The sequence below is a fragment of the Erinaceus europaeus genome, chromosome 20 (assembly GCF_950295315.1).
Source record: "Erinaceus europaeus chromosome 20, mEriEur2.1, whole genome shotgun sequence".
NCBI classification, from domain to species: domain Eukaryota; kingdom Metazoa; phylum Chordata; class Mammalia; order Eulipotyphla; family Erinaceidae; genus Erinaceus; species Erinaceus europaeus.
Window position 1 is genome coordinate 56,686,873 of NC_080181.1, and position 24,738 is coordinate 56,711,610.

Genomic DNA, 24,738 nt, shown 5'->3' on the forward strand with positions numbered 1-24,738 from the left:
GGCCTATCCAGCAACGATGACATCAATAACAACAACAATAATAACTACAACAATGAAACATCAAGGGCAGCAAAAGGAAATAAATAAATAAAATAAATATTAAAAAAAAACATTAAAAAAAAAAAGAGTGATGCTGTAGGTACTGCTTTACCACCAGTGAAGCTTCCCTGCTGCAGGTGGGGACTGGAGGCTTGAACCTGTGTCCTTGCATGTTGTAGCCTGTGCTCGACTGGGTGTGCCACCGAAAGCCTTTCTTCTTCTCCGCTTCCTTTCTCCTTCTGGTGCCTCATGTACCAGAGTGGTACTCTGACTTGCCTGTCACTGTCTCGTGTAGCATTCTTTCTCATAGTATAAGTAATATAAATCTGAAGAACAGACAGACTAACCCGGCAGTCAGAGAATATTGACTTATTCTGGATATCCTTGGGAAAGGATACGCTCTGAAAAGCCGCAGATTCATGCATGTGGTGTGACCACAGTTGCAACGTGGAAGTTCCCAGTTCCCTTCCTAGGCTCCCCGTCTCTCCTGAAACTGCTCTTGCACTCCTGAGTCACTTGGCTGTGTCTCCACATACCCGTCACCTGCATATGTCGCCTTTCTCCTGCAACATTTTACCAGTCTGCTGCTCCCTTTCTCTCTCTCTCTCTCTCTCTCTCTCCCTCCCTCCCTCCCTCCCTCCCTCCCTCCATCTCTTCCTTTTTCTTTTTTTTTGCCTCCAGGGTTATCGCTGCGGCTCAGTGCCTGCACTACGAATCCCCTGCTTCTGGAAGCCATGTTTTCCTTTTTATTTATTGTTTTTATTTTTTATTGGATAGGACAGTGAGAAATTGAGAGAGGAAGGGGAGCTAGAGGGAAAGATAGACATCTGCAGACCTGCTTCACTGCTTGTGAAGCAGCTCCCTACACACACAGATGGGGAGCCAGGGGCTCGAACCTGGATCCCTGCACTTTGTACTATGTGCACCACTGCCCAACCCCCCCTCCCCCACCTGCCTTTCCCTATGGGCCTAATCCATGTGTCACTACATTTGAAATTGCTTTCTCCATTCCCTTGGAGACTCAGCCCCCTTCATCACAGGGACCCTGATTCCATGACTCAGTGTTTTGCTTTTCATGGTGTGCAGGAAACCCAGGATGAGTCAGCTGTGCTATGGTTGGATGAAATTCAAGGTGGAATCTGCCAGTCCAACAAAGACAGCCTTGAAGCACAGAAGTGTACGTGCCAGTCGTTTTATTTCTCTTTGGGTGGGAGGTCAGGTGGCTCCCTGAGGGTACAGGCTTGCTCCAGACAGAATGAGCTTGGGGGAGCGGTGTGTCCTAGGCACAGTGCAGGAGGGAGGGTGCGCCAGGGTGGGCTTTAGACCCTTTCTCGACTATGGCACTGACAGTTCTTTTCTGGGACAGTTGCCTTGGGAATCTTTGCCATCAACGAGGCAGTGGACAGCGGTGATGTGGGCAGAACACTGAGTGCACTTCGGTCCCCCGATGTGGGCTTGTATGGGGTGATCCCTGAATGTGGTGAGACTTACCAGAGTGACCTCACTGAGGCCAAGAAGAAAAAACTGGCAGCAGGTGAGCTGGGGAAGGAATACATGGTCTGAAATCTGAAAGCAAGAACTCGGTGGATGAGGGCACAGGGACAAGCTGAGAGAAAGACTCGGAGTGCAGAAGCATGGTGTTTATGATGACATTACCCTAAGGAGTAGCCTCTCTATTCTTGAAAACACTGTTTCCCCCTTCAGGGTAGCTACGTTCAAAAAGGTCAACTTTCTGACAGTGTAGGAAGGAGCAAAATATTTGACCTTTCCTATGCTGCCAGTAGTTCTAATTATCTGAGCCCGGGGGTAGTTCACAGTGATTTCCCTGCAAAAAAGAGGGGAAGTAGATTGTGATGTGGTTGGGTACATACTTTGCACAGGTGAGACCCTGGATTTGATCTCTAACACCAAAAAACTGAAAAGGTGGAGGAGTGGGTAGTGAGCTCACCTATTTCCACGAGCAAGTACCCAGGTTTAAGCCTTGTGCACTACCTTCAGGTGGCGCGCTTCACAAGCATTGGAGCTGGTCTGCAGGTGTCTCTGTCTCCTTCCCTATCTCTCCCCTCACTTCTCAATTTCTCTCTGTCCTATTAAATTAAAAAAGTAAATAAACTGGCCACCAGGGGCAGTGGATTCATTGTGCAGGCACGGAGCCCCATCAGTAACTCTGGTGGCAAAATAGGTATAAAGGTATGGGGTATAAAGGTGAAATGTTCTCCACCACCCCACCCCACCCCCGCCCAGTCTTTGTTAAGTGGAAAGGTTAAATGGTTGAGTATCTTTTATCGGGATAGTTTTCTGACATATCAAGTCTTAGACACTTACTTTGAAAGGAACTAAGTCAGTGACAGTTCCCCAGTTGGATGTTAAGGGTATCCTCTCTTCATACTATACACATGAGTGGGATAGATGAAGCATTACAGAGCTATCACTTTGCTGAAAAGATTTAACCTAATGATAGAGAACCATACATAATTCTGGTGTATGAGGTGCTGGGGACCAAATTCAGGACTTCTAAGCTTACACATCTTGCTCTCCACCAAAGAGTCACTTCCTTGGTCACCCGAAGATGTGATTTAAGATAGATGCAGGGTGCCCCTCTGCTCTGTCAGAACCACAGGACAGATGTTGGGTGTGTAACCTGTGACAGCAGTAGCCACATAAAGGTAGGGGTGTGACCCTGGGCTTCTCTCATCATCCCTTTTTCTTCTGCCAGGAGACAACAGCAGCAAGTGGGTGAAACACTGGGTGAAAGGTGGATATCATTATTACCACAACCTGCAGACCCAGGAAGGAAGCTGGGATGAGCCTCCACATTTCGTGCAGAATTCTGTGCAGCTTTCTCGGGAGGAGATCCAGGTAGGCTCCAAGAGCAGCTTCTACTTGTCTCTCCCAGTTTAAGATCCAGTTTCTCTCTTGATAGCTTCACAGCTTGTATACAGGAAGCCACTGAGAGAACGCGTTTCAGACTGACTTTAGTTAGCAGCAGGGCAGGTAGCATAATGTCTGGACTGAAATCTAGACGTTGTAATGAAAATTGGAAGTTCTTGTTTCCCCTAGTGCTTGGGGGACTGACTAAAGCCCAAAGCAGTAAAATGTCTAGATTATAAAGTTAAGTCAGAAATGTTTTTGTGCTTTTTAATTAAACATTGATGATGCAGAGCGAAAGAAAACTGAAGACTTACCGACTACTCACTAAATACAACTGCTGTTAATCTCTCCCAGTTTACATTTCCACTTCCTCTTTCTCTTCCTCTCCTCCTCCTCTTCCTTAAGAGAGAGTGACAGAGACCACAGCATCGAAGCTTCCTTCAGAGTGGTCAGGGCCGGGCTTGAACTTGGGTCATACACACATGGCAGAACAGCACATGATTGATGAGAGCTGTTTGCCAGCCTCATGTTCAATTTCTTTCTTGAATTATTTTTACAGACTCTAAACTGCCAGTAAAGTTGGACTTCATAGCAGCTTTCACCGTGTTCTTTTCCCACCTTCTGTGTCTCTGCTCGTGTCGCAGCCACTTGCTGCCTCCTTCAGTGTCGCAGGCAGTCTGAGCTACAGGGACAAGTCCTTGCTGTCAGCAGCTGTCAAAAGTCTGTCCTTCCAGGTCATGCCTAGTTCAGGGGTCACCTCCTCTGAGAAGCTTTAAGATCTTTTCTTCCCTTCCCCTGTCCCTCATCTTTCAAAGCTTCCAGAGAGCTTTGTATTCATCTGGAACTCGAGTCACGTTTGTGTTTGCCTGCTGCTGCCTGCTGGTGAGGAGGGGCACTCGGTGCTGTGCCTTGTCCACTCGCCTGGCCTGGGGCCCTCGGCGATGTGTGTGCCCGTGACTCGCAGCTTTGTGCTGAGCATCTTCCCTCAGTCCGTTCAGTGAGCCAGAGCTCAGCCCTGCCGACGTGATGTGCACACCTGTGCCCGTTCTCATGGGACTAACTGCCTTTTCAGAGTTCCATCTCTGGGGTGACGGCCGCGTATAACCGAGAGCAGCTTTGGCTGGCCAACGAGGGCTTGATCACCAAGCTGCAGGCCTGCTGCCGTGGGTACTTAGTGCGCCAGGAATTCCGATCCAGGATGAATTTCCTGAAGAAGCAAATCCCCGCCATCACCTGCATTCAGGTATTTCAGAGCACGCTACGCAGACAGCAAGTGGGCGTCTAGAGCAGGAGTAATAAACAGTCTCTTCTCAACAACTAGCTGTCCCAGTGTGTTCTTTGACTTCTTATCCTCCTCCTCTGTCAGTACTCCTCTGTGGCACCACGTAATTGTGGTGAGTGACCCGGCTCCATGGCAGCTCTTCTGGGCCCCCCCTCATTGTTGTAAGACTTATGTCAGATATGGGCCTGAAAGAAAACAACTGTAGAGGGGCCAGGAGGTGGCACACCTGGTTAAGCGCTCATATTACAGTGCACAAGGACGAAGGTTCACGCCCCTGGTCCCCGCCTGCAGGGGGAAAAGCTTCATGTGTGGTGAAGCGATGCTGCAAGTGTCTTTCTGTCTCTCTCCCTATCTTCCCCCTCCCCTCTCAATTTCTCTCTGTCTCTAGCTAGTAAATAAATAAATAAAATATTTAGAAAAGAAAGCGACTGTAGTTTTGTTTCAGTGAGAGGCTAGCACAGTGTCACAGAGAGAACTCTGATTTAAGTCTCCATGCTGCCCGTGGTGGTGAGCCTCTCTTCTCTGAGTTCGAGTCCTTGCCTGTCTCCGGGGTGCTGCTAGCACAGTAAAGCCTCACAGAATGTTACTGTCACCAGTGGAAACTGCAAGTTGAAGCAAAACGACATAGAATAAAAGTAGGCTAGGCTTGCTTTTCTCTTCACTGCTGGAATGAAACGGGGTTGAACTTACTTGTCTTGACTTCCTCACCTGACCTTTGCTCAAGCCCCTGAGAGACTCAGTTGGGTACACATTCAGAGGAGTGAACGTGTGCTGGCATACGAGAGCGGGGGCCAGCCTGTGTGCCTGGGGGGACAAGCCAGGCTCTCGCCGGCTCTGGGGGACGCGGGCCTCTTGAAAGCTTCCTCCTGCATTGCACGTGGATAACGTGTCAGGATGAGACTGTTCATGTCTTCTGATCGTGGGGGGATAATGTGCCCGCTGTGCTGTTTGGTGGTTTCAGTCGCAGTGGAGAGGATACAAGCAGAAGAAGGCATATCAAGATCGTTTGGCTCTTCTGCGCTCCCATAAAGATGAAGTCGTGAAGGTACGGCCCCTGGCGGGGTTTCTGTGAAGGGCACAGACAGGAGGCGGAGAGCTCTTGTAACTCCTGGGCTCCTCCTTCCGCAGATCCAGTCCCTGGCGAGGATGCATCAGGCGAGGAAACGCTATAGAGATCGCCTGCAGTACTTCCGAGACCATGTAGGTCAACCTTCAGGGAACATGGGCCAGTAGAATCATTTCTGCTTATTTTGGTGGACCGATGAATGAAGGCATTTCTGTCTCTTCTTTGCCCCTTAGATCAACGACATTATCAAAATCCAGGCCTTTATTCGGGCAAACAAAGCTCGTGATGACTACAAAACTCTCAGTGAGTACCATGGCTCAGCAGAGAAGCGTTGAGGCCGTGGTTGAGAGCCCGCAGGTTCTGGGTCTTTTCCACAGATCTCTTTTCTTGTCCTGAAGGCAAGGCCGGGGGGCAGGGCGCCGCATGCCGTGTCCACTTATTGCATCCCCGTGCTGGGTGTCCCGCTGCTTACCGTAGTCACCTCTGCTGCAGCCTAGTGACAGCATGACCAGGAGCACCGTACATGCTTGGTGCTTGTTTTTGCACACCTCAGAAGTAGCCCCGTGTGAACTCTGTTCCTTTTTCAAGACAGTACTGGCATCTCCTGGAGCCTAGCACTTTGTCCTGTGGTTCTGTTCTTTGTCTGACACGTGCTTTCTCTCCGCCAGTCAATGCTGAGGACCCGCCTATGATCGTGGTCCGAAAGTTTGTCCACCTGCTGGACCAGAGCGACCAGGACTTCCAGGAGGAGCTGGATCTCATGAAGATGCGGGAGGAGGTCATCACCCTCATCCGCTCTAACCAGCAACTTGAGAATGACCTCAACCTCATGGACATCAAAATTGGGCTGCTGGTGAAAAATAAAATCACGTTGCAGGTACGGTCCACTGCCAGCCAGGCCCTCGGCGCTTCCTGCCGCTGCGGGTGGTGGTGGGTCTCTCCTAGTCTGACTAGTGAGCAGTGTGAAGCTGCCCTTTAAGTTAGATGAGGAACGTGATGGCTTAATCAATGAAAATTCCAATTGTAGAGAGAAGATGCTGCCTACCACATAATTTTACCACCTTGCAGACATTTCTACCCTGCATTTTAGTTATTATTAGAGGATAAGATTCCATATCATAAATTCTTCTCTCTTTTTTTCTTTCTTTCTTTCTTTCTTTCTTTCTTTCTTTCTTTCTTTCTTTCTTTCTTTCTTTCTTTCTTTCTTTTTTGCCACAAGGTTGTCATTGGGGCTGGGCGCCTGCACACGAGTCCAACACTTCTGGCAGCCATTTCTTTCTTTCCTTATTTCTCTCTTTCTTTCTTTCGTCTTTCTTTACTTGATAGAACAGATAAGTTGAGAGGGGAGGGGGGACAAGAGAGAGACACCTACAGTAGGGTCACATTCACGAGCGCACAACTATAGGTGTCTTGTCTTTCTCCCTCCCCTCCCCTCTCAGTTTTTCTCTGTCCTGTCCAATACAACAAAAAGGGAAACAAAACAAAACAAAAAGCAGAAAAAATGGCCACCAGGAGTATTGGATTCATAGTATTGGCTCTGAGTCCCAGCAGTAACCCTGGTTGGTGGCAACTAAAAAAAAAAAAGAGAGACAAGAGAGACATGTGTAGTACCTGCTTCACCCCTTGTGAAGCTTCCCTCATGCAAGTGGGGACTGGGGATTGAGTCCAGGTCCTTGCGCACTGTAATGTGTGCGCTCAACTGGGTGTCCCGTCACCCGGCCCCATGATTACTAATCTTAATGGCAACATCATAATAATAAGCCATTATAAAATATATTATAGTTTACTGCCTTCTAACTCTAACATTCAGGTATGTACTAGTTTTTTTTTTTTTTTTCTTTTAAAGATTGTATTTATTGGGAGTCGGGCGGTAGCGCAACAGGTTAAACGCACATGGCGTGAAGCGCAGGGACCGGTGTAAGGATCCCAGTTCAAGCCTCCGGCTCCCTCCCTGCGGGGGTGTGTGTGTGCGGGGGGGGGGGGGGGGGGGGGTCGGTCGCTTCATAGGCGGTGAAGCAGGTCTGCAGGTGTCTATCTTTCTCTCCCCCTCTTTGTCTTCCCCTCCTCTCTCCATTTCTGTCTGTCCTATCTAACAATGACTTCATCAATAACAACAACAATAAAAAACAAGGGCAATAAAAGGGAAAATAAATAAATATTTTAAAAAATCTAAAAAAATAAATTAGTACTTAGGGCAACAGAAGGGAATAAATAAATAAATAAATATAAAAAGAAAAAAAATATTTTATTTACTAACATGGCACACAGAGAGAACCAGCCAGAGCATCACTATGGCACATGGAGTGCCAGGGCAAACTCAGGACCTCATGCATTTGAGTCTGCTGCTTTATGCACTGTGCTGTCTCCCAGGCCCTGGCATTTAGGTCGTCTTCCGTGTGGGATGATGGGGATGTAACCGATTGCTTCATACCTGCAAGTGCTGCATTCTACCTTCTGAGCCACTTCCCTGGCCATGCAAATGTTATCGTTACAAATAACAATGCCGTTAATGTTTCAGTGTCCATCTGACTTTTATTTAAGTTTTTTTTTTTTTTTAAAGACAGATTCCTAGATGTTGGTTTCCTGGGTCAGGTGACAGTTTCATGACTGTCTCTTTATAGAAAGACGGATCAGGGTAGACACGATGTGCTCTGCACATAGGCTGCAACATAACGGTAGTTGAACAGATGGTGGGCATCTGCCGTGCGGCTGACTTCCATGCCAGTTCGCAGCTATTGCAAGACCTCTCCACAGTGTCCAGAGTTATGTCTTTGGAAGGTCTTTGATTTGCATATTGTTTTCTGTTTATAGGATGTGGTTTCCCACAGTAAAAAACTTACTAAGAAAAATAAGGAGCAGTTGTCTGATATGATGATGCTGAATAAACAGAAGGGAGGTCTGAAGGCTCTGAGCAAGGAGAAGAGAGAGAAACTGGAAGCTTATCAACACCTTTTTTACCTACTGCAGGTGAGTGGCTCCTTGATTATATTGCATGGAAGGGTTTTCTTCTTTCTTTTTACCAAAGCACTGCTCAACTCTGGTTGATGGCGTTTGGGGGATTGAACCTGGGACTTTGTAACCTCGGGCATAAGAGTCTGTTTGCATAACCAGTATGCTACTTCCCCCACCCTGGATTATTTTGTAAAATTGAGCTAGTTTACTTTTTTCTTAGACAACTAGAAACTCTTAGGGAAATATGGAATTGTACCCTTGTGACAGTAAGAGTCCTATAAATCAGCGTTTCCTCAGTGAGGTGATAATGAAATTGGGGGGAAAGAAAGCCTAGATTTTAGATCTCTGTGAACGCGTTTCTGGTTCTCGCGTCGGCGTAAGCAATGGGCTGTCCTTTTCCCTTTCTGCTTTGCCAGTCTTTACCTAAGTAGACATTACTTTATTTATGCCTTTATTTCAGACCAACCCCACCTACCTGGCCAAGCTGATTTTTCAGATGCCTCAGAACAAGTCCACCAAGTTCATGGACTCGGTCATTTTCACGCTCTACAACTATGCCTCCAACCAGCGGGAGGAATACCTGCTCCTTCGCCTCTTCAAGACGGCGCTCCAGGAGGAAATCAAGTAGGCATGGGTCCCCGGGGGACCGCCCGCCTCTGCCCTTCTCCATCTCAGTGGAGTTGTGACGTGTGTGAAAGACTCCCGATATTCTGCGTTGCTAACACAAAGTGTGGCTGTTCATTTCTCGGTTTTTAAAAGAGAAAAGCTGCCCATCGATTGATTTATTATGACTAGGGCAGTAGCTCAGTGGGTAGAGAACAAGTCTTGAGGCCTAATAGGGCAGATGGTGCTCTGGCCTGTCTCTGTGTCACTCTGCCACTCTATTTACTTATTTATTGACCAGAGCTCTGCTCAGCTTGGGCTGATGGTGGTGCAGGAGATTGAACCTGGGACTTTGGAGCCTCAGAGTCTGTTTGCATATGCTACCCACCCCACCCTTCAACTCTATCATTAAATCATTCGTTCACTCATTCATGCATTCATTCATTCATTTTAATTGTCAGCAGGTTTATCTCTAGGGCTCAGCACCTCCACGACTAATGCCCTGGTCCTGGCAGGCTTTTTTTTTTTTTTTCCTTTTTCCTTTCTCTCTTTTTGTTTTTATTTATTTATTTAGGATAGAGATAGAAATTGAAAGGGAAGAAGAAGATAAGAAGAGAGACACCTGCAGCACTGCTTTACCAGTTGTAAATTGGGCAGCTTTTCTCTTTTAAAAACCAAGAAATGAACAATTGACTTGAGCTGGGCTCCCTGCACACTGTTGTTATGCATTCACTCAAACGGGTGCTCTACCACCCAGGCGCTCTTTCCTTCCTCCCTCCCTTCCTCCCTTATTTCTTTTTTTTAATTAATTTTTAAAAAATGTTATTTATTTATTTTCCTTTTTGTTGCCCTTGTTTTTTTATTGTTATTGTAGTTATTGTTGTTGTTATCCTCATTGTTAGATAGGACAGAGAGAAATGGAGAGAGGAGGGGAAGACAGAGAGGGGGAGAGAAAGACAGACACCCGCAGACCTGCTTCACCACCTGTGAAGTGAGTCCCCTGCAGGTGGGGAGCCGGGGGCTTGAACTGGAATCCTTATGCCGATCCTTGCACTTCATGCCACATGCGCTTTAACCCGCTGCACTACCGCCCAACTCCTCCTCCTTTCATTTATTGAGAGATTCAGAAAAAAAAAATTGAGAGGGAAGAGAAGGGGCTGGGTCATGGTGCACTTGCTTGAGTGCACATATTATAGTGTACATGAACCCAGTTCAAGCCCCGCCCCAGGCCCCCATCTGCAGGGGAGACGCTTCAGGAGTGGTGAAGCAGTGCTGCAGGTGTTTTTTCCTTCTCTTATTTCCCCCACCCATCTCAATTTCTGTCTCTAAGTGTGTGTGTGTGTGTGTGTGTGTGTGTGTGTGTGTGGAGAGAGATACATGTAGCACGAATTTACTCTTTGTGCGCTTAACCAGGTGCGCCACAACTTGGCCCCTAATTTACTGTTTGTGAAACTTCTCCCCTGCAGGTGGAGACTAGGGTCCTTGTATACTGTAATGTGTGTGTTTTGCCCAGCCCCTCATTAAATAAATAAATATTTTTTAAAAAGGAAAACAAACGAGGACCAGGTGATAGCTCACCCAGTAAGGCATACAGTCCACTTGAGAGAGGGCCTGAGTCCCAGCGAGTGCGTGGTGGCACCACGTAAAGCAGAAGCTCCACAAGCAGTGAAGGAACAGTGCTGTGGTGGCCCCTCTCTCTTTCTCTCTCAGCCTCCCACACTCTTTCTGGAAAACAGAACGGGAAAAGCCCACTAGGAGCAGTGAAATCACAGTGGCATGAATCCCCCAGCAAAACCCAAAGAAGAAAAAGTCCAAACACAGAGGTCTCATGTTTGAGCTGATAAAGAACCAGTCGAGCCCCTTAGTTGAGTTTGCAGTAGTAGAAAGGGCATGTGCTCAGAGGAGGGTTGGGAAGCATTTTTAAAGCAAGAGTATCTGTCCTTCTTACCCCAATGATTTGTTTCTAGTATGAAGGATCTTTAAATTTGTAGGTTTTTTGACTGCTTTAAATTGACTGTGTAACTGATGTTTTATAGGTCAAAAGTAGATCAGATCCAAGAGATTGTGACAGGAAATCCAACAGTTATTAAGATGGTCGTGAGCTTCAACCGTGGTGCCCGGGGCCAGAATGCCCTGAGACAGATCCTGGCCCCTGTGGTGAAGGAGATTATGGACGACAAGTCTCTCAACATCAAGACTGACCCTGTGGATATCTACAAGTCCTGGGTTAATCAGATGGAGTCTCAGACAGGAGAAGCAAGGTATGAGCACCAGAATACCTTGTTCTGTCCTGTTTTTTTGTGTCCTCCCTCTCTCTCTTTTATTAAGTTGGTCTTTGATTTACAAACTAAGTTTCAAAAAGTTTTTCCTTAAAAACACCTCCTTTATGAGTGGATATGATAGTGTATTGACCTCTACAGTAAATATTTACTGAGTACTTACCGTGTACAGGAACATGGTTAGATACACTTAATAATCATAGTCATGAGGGAAGCAAGCACATTCCCGTCCTTCTGCTTATCCTTTGTTGGCTGGGAAAGGCAGCAGCAGATACGTGGACATAAAGCTGCCGATTGCAGAGTGGTATTTTTGTTTTCGGTTTTGTTGTAGAGAATTAGAAGGGAGGGGCTGGGGAGACAGCATAATGTTTCTGCAAAAGTCTTTCATGCCTGAGGCTCTGAGGTCCCAGGTTCAGTGTTCAGCACAACCAGAAACCAGAGTGGAGCAGTGCTTTGGTCATCCCCTTGGGATGAGTAGAGAGCCCTTCAGTCAAGGTGGGATTCCACTTCACTTAGGGCTGGGATGGGACAGAGGGTTCCTGTCTGGAATGTGTGTGGGACAGTCTAGGGGCTTAGTGGCGATAGAGGGAGGACTGCTCTCAGAGCAGAGCTGTGCTGGACAGAAAGACTCACACAGATCTCAGGGCCACCTTGTCTTTCTCTTTCACTTTTCCTTTACTGACCTGATCCCTGTTTGCCTATCGACCCTCACTTCTCTTTCCTTTCCTGGCAGTTGGCCTCCCTTCTTAGAAGATCCTTCTGATCCTTTTCCCCCTACACTCAGATGCTCCTTCCTTTTTGCAGTTTTCATTGAATCTCCCAGTTTGAGTACGGGCCTCATCTCTGGCTCTACTATGTCTGGCTAGCTGCTTTTTTGTGGCATTGTATCCGTACAAATACCTGTTTGTATCTCCCACTAAGTTAAGAGGTGTGGGGTGTTCTCTGTCTCAGAGGCCTTTTATGCCAAGTGTCTGTCATAGTGCAGGCACGTGGTTCAGACCCACTTCATAGCAGACAGCTAGAGTCCACGCCTCTCTCCCACCCCACCCCCACGCACCACCCGCAGGCGGCCTAGTCTCCTGCTTATAAGGGAGGTGGCTGTGCCTAGGTTGGCCCAGCCTGTTGGTCTGACGCTGTGGGTGGGGTTGTTCTTTTCCCAGCAAATTGCCCTACGACGTGACCCCCGAGCAGGCACTAGCTCATGAAGAAGTGAAGACGCGACTGGACAGCTCCATCAGGAACATGCGGGCCGTGACCGACAAGTTCCTCTCAGCCATCGTCAGCTCCGTGGACAAAATCCCGTGAGTGCCGCGGGGGTGGCCCTGAGGGAGAACAGTCCTGTTCTGGCTCCCGGCCCTTCACACTCCCTCCTGTCACCCCCAGCTACGGGATGCGCTTCATTGCCAAAGTGCTGAAGGACTCGTTGCACGAGAAGTTCCCGGATGCCGGTGAGGATGAGCTGCTGAAGGTGAGTGGCCCTGCCTGCTCGTGGCCCTCTGGGAGCCCTTAGAGCCAGGTGAGGAAGAAGACCCGCCCCGGTCCCCCACGCGCCGAGCCTGAGAGCAGCTTTACCCAGCACTCAGCCCCCTCGGGTCCTGTGTGGTTTGGGTAATGCAGGCATCAGACCAAACTCGTTTCTTGCCTTGAGAGAGGCTTCAGAGGCCTTTCACTGAAGAGTTGCTCCCTCTGCTGGTGGATGAGTGAATAGTAGCCCCAAGTTCCCACTGCTAAGTAACTGTTGCTAGTAACTTTCCGACTGGCTGTATTCCTCCTCTTCCTTCTTTCTCTCCCTTCTTTTTTTAAATTGAACGCTTTTTTTCTTCTCTCTCCTAGTTCTCTGCTTTCCTAGAATGAGGCCTCGGTTCTAGACTTTCTGTACAGGTGAATCGATTTTATTTTTTCTGAGTGGAATTCCAGGGGAAGTGCTGGGCCTATCCGTGAGCGCCTCTGGGATGAGGCGTGTGCTGAGCGGCTTCAGTCCTGGGACCCCGGCTTGTCCCCCTCTGAAGCCCGAAGCACAGGGATGACGGGGTTGGGTGCGGTGCACTGTGCTGACTAGATCGTGACGATGGGCTTCAAATTCCACGGATGCCCGAGAGCTTCTTGGGCTGAAGCTCCAGCTACATGAACTGCATGCGGCTGGCAGCCACGCATTTGACGTTGGGAACCCGCTCTTTCACTTCAGCTCAGTTTGACTTTTCAGTTCTGTTTCCCATTTTCTTTTTTCCTGCATCCAGTTTTGGAATGTTTAGTCTTGTTAGTTTCGGGCCTTAAGAGAGAGAGTGTGTGTGCCTGCATGTGCATTTGTGTGTGTTGCTGTGGTGTTTATTCTTCCCTTTGAAGGACTGCGTTTTCTGCTTTTCTTGGCTTTCTCACTGGGCCATTTCTCACGTCCATCTTCTGTCTCGTCTGTCCCAGATCATCGGTAACTTGCTTTACTACCGGTACATGAACCCAGCCATTGTCGCCCCTGACGCCTTTGACATCATTGACCTGTCGGCGGGGGGGCAGCTCACCACAGACCAGCGCCGGAATCTTGGCTCCATTGCAAAGATGCTCCAGCATGCAGCTTCCAACAAGATGTTCCTGGGAGATAATGCTCACTTAAGCATCATTAATGAGTATCTATCTCAGTCCTACCAGAAATTCCGGTAAGTGGGCAGGGACAAGGTATGGGAAGATTCTGTGAGCCTGTTTCTGTCCCTAAGAGGAAGGTCGAGGTTAGTGTCATCCCAGCTGTCCTTGGGTTTTCGTAACGTAGAAGAGATATTTGATGTGCTCTGAGCTCCAGGAGATGAGGAAGAGGATTTCTGGGCTCTTAACATGTATTCTTACAAAACAGAATCTAGAGTCCAGGCGGTGGCGCACCTGGTTAAGCACTCACATTACAAAACAGAATCTAATGGAAAAGCAGTGGTTACATGTTACATTGAAGAACTCAGTCGACTTTGAAATTAAGGTCACTCGATAACTTACCTGGTAGAACACAGGCCCTGGGCTTGAACCCTAGCTCCCCATGGGACAACACTGTGGGGAGCTTCATGAATGAGGGAAGAATGGTGTGGTGTCTCTTCTCGCTGCCTCCCCCCCCCCCCAATAAGAATTAAAAAGTTGAGGGTGGGGAAGAAAGCATACTGGTTATGCAAAGAGACTCACATGCCTGAGGCTGCAAAGTCCCAGGTTCAGTCCCTCTACACCACCATAAGCCAGAGCTGAGCAGGGATCTGGTTTAAAAAAAAAAAAAAATTAAGAAGTTGGTTGGTAGTCCACTCAGCAGTGTTACCCATATGTGAGACCCTGAATTCATATGTAAGTTAATATTTAGTTACGGACAGTCTTAGAGATGAAGTTGGTGCCTTTAACTGTGCACATCGTAGGTGAGTGATTCTTGTGGGTGGAGTGGGAAGCCATCAGGTCCCACCTCCCAAGCAGCCAGGCCCAGCAGGTGATCAGCAGCTCCTGGAGAAGGAACCATTTGTGTCTGAACTCACTGTCCCAACCTCTCACACATGGGTCACATGTTGGGGTGTGGCTCTTCTTTTCAGACGATTTTTCCAGTCTGCTTGTGATGTCCCTGAGCTTCAGGACAAGTTTAATGTGGATGAGTACTCGGACCTGGTGACCCTCACCAAACCAATTATCTACATCTCCATTGGGGAGATCATCAACACCCACACCGTGAGTATTTGCCTTGCCTTACTGATCTCATTACTGCTGCTACTGTCTCAACACCAGGCAGCTCCCCTTCCTTTGCCCTTACAGGCATCATAATGCTTTTCCTTCTTGGCTGATGATTCTGAGCCAGAGGGGCTGCTAAGTCCTCCAGGTGATACCCAGCCCGCCTGCATGAGAGTCATCTGGCTGCCTAAGAATGTCTCCTGTGCCCATCACTCACCCATCCTGTGCCCAGCAGCCAGATTCTCCACTGAGAGCCCTGAGCTAGGGCCTGCTCAGACTGTCCTGCTCTTCAGCCAGGCTTCTGTACTCTGTTTCCTAATATGGTCTGTAAGACACATGCTTTCCCCTCTGTGACTTTTGAGTGATTTTTCTCTCAAGTGTTCCTTTTGCCTCCAAATTTTTATCACTCACTCTTAACCCTTTGAGGGCATAGAGAACAAAAAATATGGTGGAAATGCAAAATGTAAACGAGGGCCAGCAAAATAATTCATCTGGAATAGTGTGTCATATGTGCGGCCCAGGTCTGAGCCCCATCCCTCACTGAAGAGAGCATCAGCACTATAGTATCTTCCCTGCCCCGAATTCAATGAAATTAAATACTAACACAGTCAGTACAGGTGGTTGTAAGGTGCACGGGTGACTTCACATACTGAAGCCTGTGGGTTTTGCTGGCTTCCTTGTGCAGGGTGCATCTAGTTCCTTGTGTCCACGAGCAGTTTCTGTCCACACACCGTATTGTGTGTCATTCCGGAGAGGCCCAGCTGATGCTGCGCTCTGCCCTGTTTGTTTAGATTACTTTGCTAAGGATTAGCATGTCAGTTCTGTGGAAGTGGGAGCTGTGTTGTCTGGCCTGTTCTGGGCAGGGCTGACAGGCTGAGCTTACCAGTGGACTGATCCCAGATGTTGTCCACAGCTGCTGTTAGATCACCAGGACGCCATTGCTCCAGAGCACAATGATCCAATCCATGAGTTGCTGGATGACCTGGGCGAGGTGCCCACCATCGAGTCCCTGATAGGTAGGTGCTGCCTCACCTGCCAGAGGTGCAAGGGCCAGGCGACAGAGATTGCAGGCACTGTCATCTACTTCTGCGTAGTTCAAGCTCTGTGTATGCACTGGAGAAAGAAACAGGCACGAAAGAAACAGGCACGAGAACGGTGTGAGTTGTGGTCCAGGAGGTGGCTCAGTGGATAAAGCATTGGACTGTCAAGCATGAGGTCCTGAATTCAATCCCTAGCAGCACATGTACCAGAGTGATGTCTGTTTCTTTCTGTCTTTCTCCATTAATAAATAAATAAAATCTTAAGGGAGTCGGGCGGTGGCGCAGTGGGTTAAGCGCACGTGGCGCAAAGCTTAAGGATCCCGTTTTGAGCCTCCGGCTCCCCATCTGCAGGGGAGTCGCTTCACAGGTGGTGAAGCAGGTCTGCAGGTGTCTATCTTTCTCTCCCCCTCTCTGTCTTCCCCTCCTCTCTCCATTTCTCTCTGTCTATCCAACAACAACGACATCAATAACAACAACAATAATAACCACAACAATGTTAAACAAGAACAACAGGAGGGAAGAGAAATAAATAAACATTAAAAAATTAGAAAAAAACATAAAATTGAAAAAAATAAAAAATAAAATCTTAAAACAAACAAACAAAAATCCTGTGTGTGTTCACAAGCAGGGCGCATTATGAATGCATGTGCACTTACAGCCAGGAAACTAGAAAGGGAATGAGCCGAGCACTTGGAGAGAGAGCTGTAATGGCATGGTGCTCAAGTGGCATTCTAAGAGGCTGTGAAGTTCATTTACTGGGACTATTTTGCCTTACCACTCGGCGTATTTCATTTCTTACGATAGGTATACCACAGCGTGTGTTGGCTTCTTCAAGTGTCCCCTTAACGCCTACATCCTTTTGCTTCATCTATTTCTCTCCTTCCTGTGGCACTGATTTTCCCTCCCAAACCATAGGAGAAGGTGCTGGTGGTTTGAATGACCCCAATAAGGAAGTGCTGGCTAAGACAGAAGTCTCTCTTACGCTGACCAACAAGTTTGATGTGCCTGGAGATGAGAATGCAGAAATGGACGCTCGGACCATTTTACTCAAGTGAGAATTGGTGGGGAGAGAAAGAAGTGTAATCGGTGTGATCCAGAGAGCCTGTCATACTTGCCGCAGGTCTGCTCTGCCTGCGTGTGCTTGCAAGAGGTGACAATGACATTGACACCGTGGAGTGCTGTTCTCAGTGCCCGTTCTGTTAGACTTGTCTTAATAGGCCTGGTGGGATCTGCGAAGGGGCTCTGTGCTGGTGCTGCTGAGAGGATGGCGAGCACCCAGCACTTACATGCTTCCCTGTCACCTTTCAGTACAAAACGCTTAATTGTGGATGTCATCCGGTTCCAGCCAGGAGAGACCTTGACTGAAATCCTAGAGACGCCAGCAACCAGTGAACAGGTGAAAGGGGTGCTTATGCTGCCAGGGTGGGCACAGGCCAGGACTACACGGAGGGACACTCTGGCGCTGGGGCAGCAAGGAGTGAGACCCTTGCAGCCGCTGTGTGGCCTGGCCTGGCGGGGTCGCTTCCTGCTGAAGGCTTGTCTCGCTTTCTGGGCAGTGAGAAAAGTAGCTCCAGGCACTACGTCCCTGTGTTGAATATGGGAGTCTTTTATTTTAATTTTTTTTTCCACTCAATGTCAGTTTACTTGGCAGTCCAATTTGTTAAAAAGAAAAAAAAAAAAAAAGAAGTAGTGAAATTGGAGCTGCTCTGGCAGCACCAGGCATGGACAGTAGGGACCCTGCCTCTAGCACTTTGATGCCTCTGGGAAACTCTGCTGACTCTGCAGAGGACTGTTTGAAAATCCTTGTTTTCAGTGACTCCTCAGCTTTCAGATGCTATGAGTGACTGACTCGCAGATAGGCTATGAGGGGCAGAGGTCTGGCCAATAGGCTTGCTTAATATTGGTAGGATGGAGCTTTAGTGGGGAAAAGAGAAGCTTGCTTGACAGAGTCTGCTGAGTGTGTGCTTTCATGTAGCACCCTGCCTCTGACGAGAGCCTTTTCATTCTCACCAAGACCCTTCAAGGTCAGTCCTTGCCTAATAGCCTCCATGTGGCAGCACGGCAAGACATATCCCCCACTTCTGTCTGCCTCCACAATTGTGTTATATGTTCTGGAGTAGTCTTGATGTTAGAAGAAAAGGGAATGCTGGGAAAGGGAATTGCTGTAGTGTGGGAGAAGGTGCCACTTTGAATTCCAAGTCATTTAAACTTCTTGATACAGACAGTTTAAAATATGGCACTGGAGGCTTTGCCAAAAAGCTCTGGGCTCTGCCAGCAGAGACATGATTGTTAAAGTATTGGAGAATCAGCCTTGGGTCAGGTAGAGGAGCAAGCCCACACCCAGGGCAGGTAGACACTGCAGAGAGTATGAGCATGGCGACAGTTTAGGGGAGAAGGACTCGGAGTGAGAAAGGCAGTGAATGTCATGAGAACAGCTGGTGTAGAGACATCATGGAAGGGGTGAACTAGAGGAACAGGAACGTGCGGGGAGAAGGGAAGGGGGCTGCAGCAAAGACGTAGTGGGCGCAGCTAGGTCGCGTGTAGGGAAGAGCAGTGTGGGGGAGAGACCCTTTTCCTTCTGAGGCCATAGGTGCAGCCAGCCACAGGGTCCTTCCAGCCCTGGATCAATTCAAACGTGAAAGCTTCCACGTCCCAGGAAGTGGTAGGGAAACAGTGAGGGGGTTTGTAGCCAGTAGAATTCAGTCTCCTGACCACACCAGCAAATCCAGGAAAGCAGCAGAGAGGGGCCATGTGATTTCAGCTCTGGTTCTTCCAGTATGAGGACCTCACCCACCCTTTGAGGACTTGTTCCACAACCTACACTAGTAGGGAAAGGACTAGTTAGAATTATCTGTTTATCAATTTGTCTCTGACTTTATAGATGAAAAGAGTTCTGTTTCTGCCTCATGCCACTCCTGCCAGTTTTTGGAGGTGAAGGGGGAGGTTGCTCCCCTCTGCTCCCAGAATGGAGTTAGAGCTGTATAAAGTTGGGGATAGACAGGCTTCATATATTCCCATCTCAGATCAGTGACTTCACCGGGACCTTTTCTCTCGGCTGTAGGAAGCAGAACATCAGAGGGCCATGCAGAGACGTGCTATCCGTGATGCCAAAACTCCTGACAAGATGAAAAAGTCCAAGTCTGTGAAGGAAGACAGTAACCTCACACTTCAGGAGAAGAAGGAGAAGATCCAGTCTGGTCTGAAGAAGCTGTCAGAGCTAGGGACCGTGGAGCCAAAGAACAGATACCAGGAGCTGATCAATGACATCGCCAGGGTACTGCACTGGGGATGGAGATGGCCTGGCCGTGGTGCAGTGCTCTGTGGCTCATGGTGGTGGTCACTGTTCACAGGCAGAGGAGAGTCCTCTCCTGGAAATCAGTTCTGATTCTTCCAGTGGAGGGCCTCACCCACCCTTTGAGGACTTGTTCCACAACCTAAACCAGTAGGAAGAAGACTGGTTAGAACTGTCTGTTTATTAATTTGTTTCTGACTTTAAAGAATACTTGTCAATTTTTATTTTAAAGATTTACTCCTTCACTAATGAGAAAGAGAGGGTGGGGGTGGGGGGCAAGAACCCAGGACCTCGTACTTACAAGTCTTGTGCTCAACAGCTACACCAATTCCCAGGCCACTCCTATAGGTTTTTGTTTGTGTTTGTGTTTCGTTTTGAACCAGAGAACTACTCAGCTTTGACTCGTGATGGTGCTGGAGATTGGGGCTTGAACCTGGCACCTCAGAGCCTTAGGCACGAAAGTCTTCTCCATTGCACTATCTCCCTGGCTGGCTTAGAGACATTTTTAATAATGATCATTATTATTTTGAAACACAAACTCAGTTAAATTGATCATGAAATCCTGGCTCTCTGTGAATCTTCATGTGTGAGTTGAGGGCTCAGAAGCTGTCTGCTCTTGCACTGAGGGAGCAGTGGGCACAGCTGGCAGCGTCAGTGCCACATCAGTCCTTCTCCTCTTCTCCCGACACTGCTTGTCACAGGTTTAAACCAGCTTCGAGTATAGAGCCAAGACTGTGGACTTGTTTAAGATGAGCGTATCCTCCTCCCTCTAGAAAATGCAAATGGGCAAAACGTGCTAAGATCTGGGTCTCCTCCCTGTCAGCATTTTTTTTTAACACAAATTGCTGCATTCTCACAATGTAGTGATATGAGGCAGGGTAAGGCTGTCTGCTGGGTTGCAGCACTAACAAGAGGCGTGTGCTGTCTGTCAATTATTCTCCTAATTTTAATCATTATCTCAGGACATTCGCAATCAGCGGAGATACCGGCAGAGGAGGAAGGCTGAGCTGGTGAAATTGCAGCAGACATACGCCGCCCTCAACTCCAAGGCCACCTTCTATGGGGAGCAGGTGGATTACTACAAAAGCTACATCAAGACCTGCCTGGATAACTTAGCCAGCAAGGGCAAGTGAGTACTGCGGACGTCTGAAGGACCAGTGAGGCAACACTGGACGCGGGATGCTTTCTAACTTAAGTGCTGCTTGTCTATTTATTTCTTATTACTGGGTGGAGACAGAGAGAAACTGAGCAGGGGAGGCGGAGACAGAGAGACACCTGCAGCCCTGCTTCACCACTCGTGACGGTTTCCCCTGCAAGTGGGGCCAGGGGCTTGAACCCGAGTCTTGTGCATTGTAGTGTGTGCACTTAACCAGGTGCTCCACCACTGGGCCACCTTCAGTTAAATTTTACTCCCATCTACATTGCCACTTTAATGTGCTGTTTCTTGGACTCCTCCCTTCAGGAGTACTGGATCCCTGGTTCTCATTCCTCTCCCTCCTGTACAAGTACTGACCAGGCCTGAGCTTGCTTAGCTTAAGAGATTGGGCACGTCCAGGGTGGTAGACCTTATTCATCGTTATTTTTCCTGCTCTTCCCCTGGGTTATTCCAACCCTCCCAAATTGCTATTATAGATTAAGCTCATTCACAAATTAGTTAGGACCAGTATTGATTCCCTGGGGTTCACACAACTGCCTTGACTGGCATCAGCAACCTTCACACTTACTTGAGGTTCTGAGAGGAATAGAAAAGGATTAAGATATCAAAAATTTACTCTATTATTATGCTATCTGCCCTTGCCCCCAAATTTTTTAAAAATTATCTTTATTTACTTATTGAATAGAGACAGAAATCAAGAGGGAAGGGGAAGATAGGGAGAGAGAGAGAGAGAGACCTGCAGCACTGCTTTACCACTTGCAAAACTTTCCCCCTGCATATAGGGACTGGGGGCTTGAACCTTCCTCCTTGTGCTTATAACATGTGCACTCAACCAGGTGTTCCACCACCTGGCCCCATGTATGTTCTTAAATACAATTTAAAAACAAAAGCAAGTTAGTGATGTTTCCCTTGCTTTGCACAACCATTGCTTAGGATAATCCTGGCACTGATTTGCCATTTTAGAATTGGTGTGTCACTTACTCATGTAATTCTCTTGTATAAATTCATTTTAGTTTTCTATCACCTTTACAATAAAGAGCAGAAGTTTTTTTTCAAGCATTTAGGATCTGTTCCCTGCCAAGTTCTCATTCTCGTTTGTGGAACTATCTTTGTGACCTCATCTCTTGAAATTACCGATAATGACGTGGAATAGTGACTCACAGAGGGCGGCCAAAATAGCTCACGTGGGTAGTGTGCTGCTCTGCCTGTGAATGCCAGAGGTTTGAGCTTAGCTGCCACTCTGCATGTGGGGGTAAGCATAATGTGGTTTTCACAGGGTCTCCAAAAAGCCTAGGGAAATGAAAGGAAAGAAAAGCAAAAAGATCTCTCTGAAATACACAGCAGCAAGACTACATGAAAAAGGAGTTCTCCTGGAAATCGAGGACCTGCAAGCCAGTCAGTGAGTACTTATATTTGTGCTTGGTTTTAGACCTCGGCACTCAGTCACACCTCTATCTTACTGCTTGTGTTTCCGTCATCTGGATGATAGCCTTTATATTTTCTATTTCTGTTTCTGTCCGTAAAGAATCAGCCCTGTACCTGCTTAATTTGTCTGCTATGACATTGAAAGTGTTTGCTGACTGCGTTTGTGAAGCGTTTGTCTCAGCGCCTGTTCACACTCCCTGTCTCCAGGTCTCCTCTTTCAGGCAGGAATCACTTCTTCCCTTCTGAGCCTAGCCCCACAGCTAGTCAGGATGTCAGGAAAAAGCCGAGTATATTTCCTATCAGGACGAGGAGGGAGCTCACCTGGCAGAGCGCACTCCTGGCTACCATGTGCCAGGCCCCCGGTTCAAGTCCCTGGCCACCACATGGGGGCATCGTGCCAAGACAAGCTCTCCCAGTGGTGGGGCAGTGCTGTCTTCTCTGTGTCTGTTTCTCATCCTCTGTCTCTTGGAAGAAATAAAGTTTAAGCCCTCTTATCCACCTTTTTTAAACACAAATCGGTATGGTACTATTTATAGTTATATATCTAGCTTTTTAGTTTTTTTGTTTGTTACTTTGTTTTTGTTTTGCCTCCAGGGTTATTGCTGAGGCTTGGCACCTGCACTACAAATCCACTGTCCCTGTGGCCTTTTTTTTTTTTTTATAGGACAGAGAGAAATTGAGAGGGGAGGGGAGGGAAGAGGAAGATAAACAGGGAGAGAGAAAGATAGACACCTGCAGACCTGCTTCACTGCTTATGAAACGACCCCCCCTGCAGGTGGTGGGAAGCCGGGGGCTTGAACCAGGATCCTTGCGCCAGTCCTTGCACTTCATACTATGTGTACTCAGCCTGGTGCACGACTGCCCAGCCCCCACTTTTTTTTAACTTTTTCCTCAGAATGTAGTATAAGCACTTTCACATTCTTTGAAAAAGTAGCCTTTTAAATAGTCACATAATTTCATATTGTAATTATAACTTACTTACTCATTCACCTGTTACAGAGTATTAAAATTCTTTTAAGTTTTTTTTTCCTTTGCCTCCAGGGTTATTGCTAGCGCTCAGTGCCTGCACCATGAAGCCACTGCTCCTGGAGGCCACTTTTTGTTTCCCCTTTTGTTGCCCTTGTTGTTGTAGCCTTGTTATGGTTATTATTGTTGTTGTTGATGTCGTTCGTTGTTGGACAGGACAGAGAGAAATGGAGAGAGGAGGGGAAGACGGGGAGAGAAAGGCAGACACCTGCAGACCTGCTTCACCGCCTGTGAAGTGACCCCCCTGCAGGTGGGGAGCCAGGGGGCTCAAACCGGGATCCTTACTCCAGTCCTTGAGCTTTGCACCACTTGTGGTTAACCCGCTGTGCTACCACCCGACCCCCTCATTTTAGTTTTTATGTGATTACATGTGTGATAACACCTTTATAAGTGACAGATGCCTTAAAACAAAATTTCTGGTTCTGATACAAACATTTTTATTGTAATATGCACACACACATAAGTAGCTATGTTGGCTATTAAATATATTGACATTGTTGTGCAAGCATTTTCCAGAAAAATGTCTTCTCTTGGAGAACTGAAGCTATACCCATTAAATAAAAACTCCCCATGTCCCATAGTCCCTGCCCAGAGTAAGCCTTTTCTGTTTACTTACTCACTTTTAACCCTCAAACATGCGTACACATACTCCCCCCACACACACACCTTCCCCCAGTTTAGTTCCCTCTTAGTTCTCCTTTGTTTCATTAAATCTTATCGGTGGCCTTATGGCAGGCCAAGAGAAGTCCTCTGACAGCATCCCTCCAGAGGCCACTGTGGCTTTCCACATTGTTTCCTCTCCTCTCTCAGTAGGATGGGCCGCAGATGCTGCCACCCTCCCTCCAAGCCTCAGACAGATGCTGCCATGGGGTGTAGCCCCACACTGCTTTTTTTTTTTTTTTTTTGGCCTCCAGAGTTATCGCTGGGGGCTCGGTGCCTGTGCTATGAGTCCACTGCTCCTGAAAGCCATCTTTCTCCATTTTTTATTGGGTAGGAAAAAGAGAAATTGAAAGAGGAGAAGAAGGGAAAGAGAGGGAGAGAAAGACACCTGCAGACCTACTTCACCGCTTGTGAAGCAACCCCCCTGCAAGTGGGGAGCCGGGGGCTCAAACCACGATTCTTGTGCTTTTTTTTATGTGCACATAACCCGGTGCACTGCCACCCAGCCCCATACACTCTTCATTTGTTTGTTTATTTGTTTATTAAAGAGAGAAATAGAAGGAGAGAGAGAGTGAGAGAGAAGTAAACCAGAGAATCGCTCTGGCACATGTGCTGTCTGGGATCAAACTCAGAACCTCATGCTTGAGAGCCCAGTGCTTTTCTACCATGCCACCTCCCAGACTGCTCTTTTTTATTCTTTAAGTTACTGTCCATCCCTTTTCACATTTTCATGTGAGAACATAAACATTGCACATTTTGATGTTGTGTTTCAACAGGTTTAAAAATGTTATCTTTGAAATCAACCCAACAGAAGAAGTGGGAGACTTTGAAGTGAAAGCCAAGTTCATGGGCGTCCAAATGGAGACGTTTATGTTACATTACCAGGTGGGTGTGCAGCCAGAGTGGGGGGACCGATGACTGGGGACATGGGCCGTGCAGAACTGGGACTGAGGATTTGCGGCAACAGTTGGCGTTGCGGGTGTGCAGACCTTTAGATGACATGTATCCACTCACTGTCGCTGCTGAGTTCAGCTGACATCTTCAACTCGAACAAAATGTTGTTCAGTGCAAGTCTCCGCAGTACAAAATGATAAGCCTACTCCAGCTTTTTAATTTCTTCTCGTCTTGATTTGACTTAGCACCTAAGCTGTATTTCTGACAAGGTGTATGTAAATCGTTCCTTCGTGAACTGAATCCCACTGCAACGCCACAACTCCCTAGTGAATCACCTTGTAATGTGGCCATTCTTACTTCTTATTCTGAACTGTATCTAATTTCTAGGCTTTCAGAAACATGAAGGCATGGGGGTACTCCCCGGGCACACCAGCCCCTGCAGCTCGTGTGTTTAGCTTTCTTGGGCAGCCTCTCC

At 47.7% G+C, this 24,738-nt stretch overlaps 1 protein-coding gene across 1 annotated transcript in view; it reads left to right on the forward strand.

Annotated features, from left to right (window-relative positions):
• IQGAP1 (IQ motif containing GTPase activating protein 1) overlaps nucleotides 1–24,738 on the forward strand; it is a 95,777-nt gene that overhangs the window by 67,632 nt on the left and 3,407 nt on the right. The window contains exons 16-37 of the mRNA XM_007539136.3: nucleotides 1,126–1,216; nucleotides 1,406–1,573; nucleotides 2,756–2,898; nucleotides 3,983–4,153; nucleotides 5,154–5,237; nucleotides 5,321–5,392; nucleotides 5,492–5,561; nucleotides 5,927–6,135; nucleotides 8,070–8,225; nucleotides 8,671–8,834; nucleotides 10,850–11,074; nucleotides 12,253–12,393; nucleotides 12,476–12,560; nucleotides 13,511–13,743; nucleotides 14,638–14,770; nucleotides 15,684–15,786; nucleotides 16,726–16,861; nucleotides 17,119–17,206; nucleotides 18,872–19,084; nucleotides 20,065–20,231; nucleotides 21,535–21,657; nucleotides 24,146–24,254. Coding sequence (XP_007539198.1) covers nucleotides 1,126–1,216; nucleotides 1,406–1,573; nucleotides 2,756–2,898; nucleotides 3,983–4,153; nucleotides 5,154–5,237; nucleotides 5,321–5,392; nucleotides 5,492–5,561; nucleotides 5,927–6,135; nucleotides 8,070–8,225; nucleotides 8,671–8,834; nucleotides 10,850–11,074; nucleotides 12,253–12,393; nucleotides 12,476–12,560; nucleotides 13,511–13,743; nucleotides 14,638–14,770; nucleotides 15,684–15,786; nucleotides 16,726–16,861; nucleotides 17,119–17,206; nucleotides 18,872–19,084; nucleotides 20,065–20,231; nucleotides 21,535–21,657; nucleotides 24,146–24,254 — 3,084 coding nt within the window. The remainder of the gene's footprint in view (nucleotides 1–1,125; nucleotides 1,217–1,405; nucleotides 1,574–2,755; nucleotides 2,899–3,982; nucleotides 4,154–5,153; nucleotides 5,238–5,320; nucleotides 5,393–5,491; nucleotides 5,562–5,926; nucleotides 6,136–8,069; nucleotides 8,226–8,670; nucleotides 8,835–10,849; nucleotides 11,075–12,252; nucleotides 12,394–12,475; nucleotides 12,561–13,510; nucleotides 13,744–14,637; nucleotides 14,771–15,683; nucleotides 15,787–16,725; nucleotides 16,862–17,118; nucleotides 17,207–18,871; nucleotides 19,085–20,064; nucleotides 20,232–21,534; nucleotides 21,658–24,145; nucleotides 24,255–24,738) is intronic.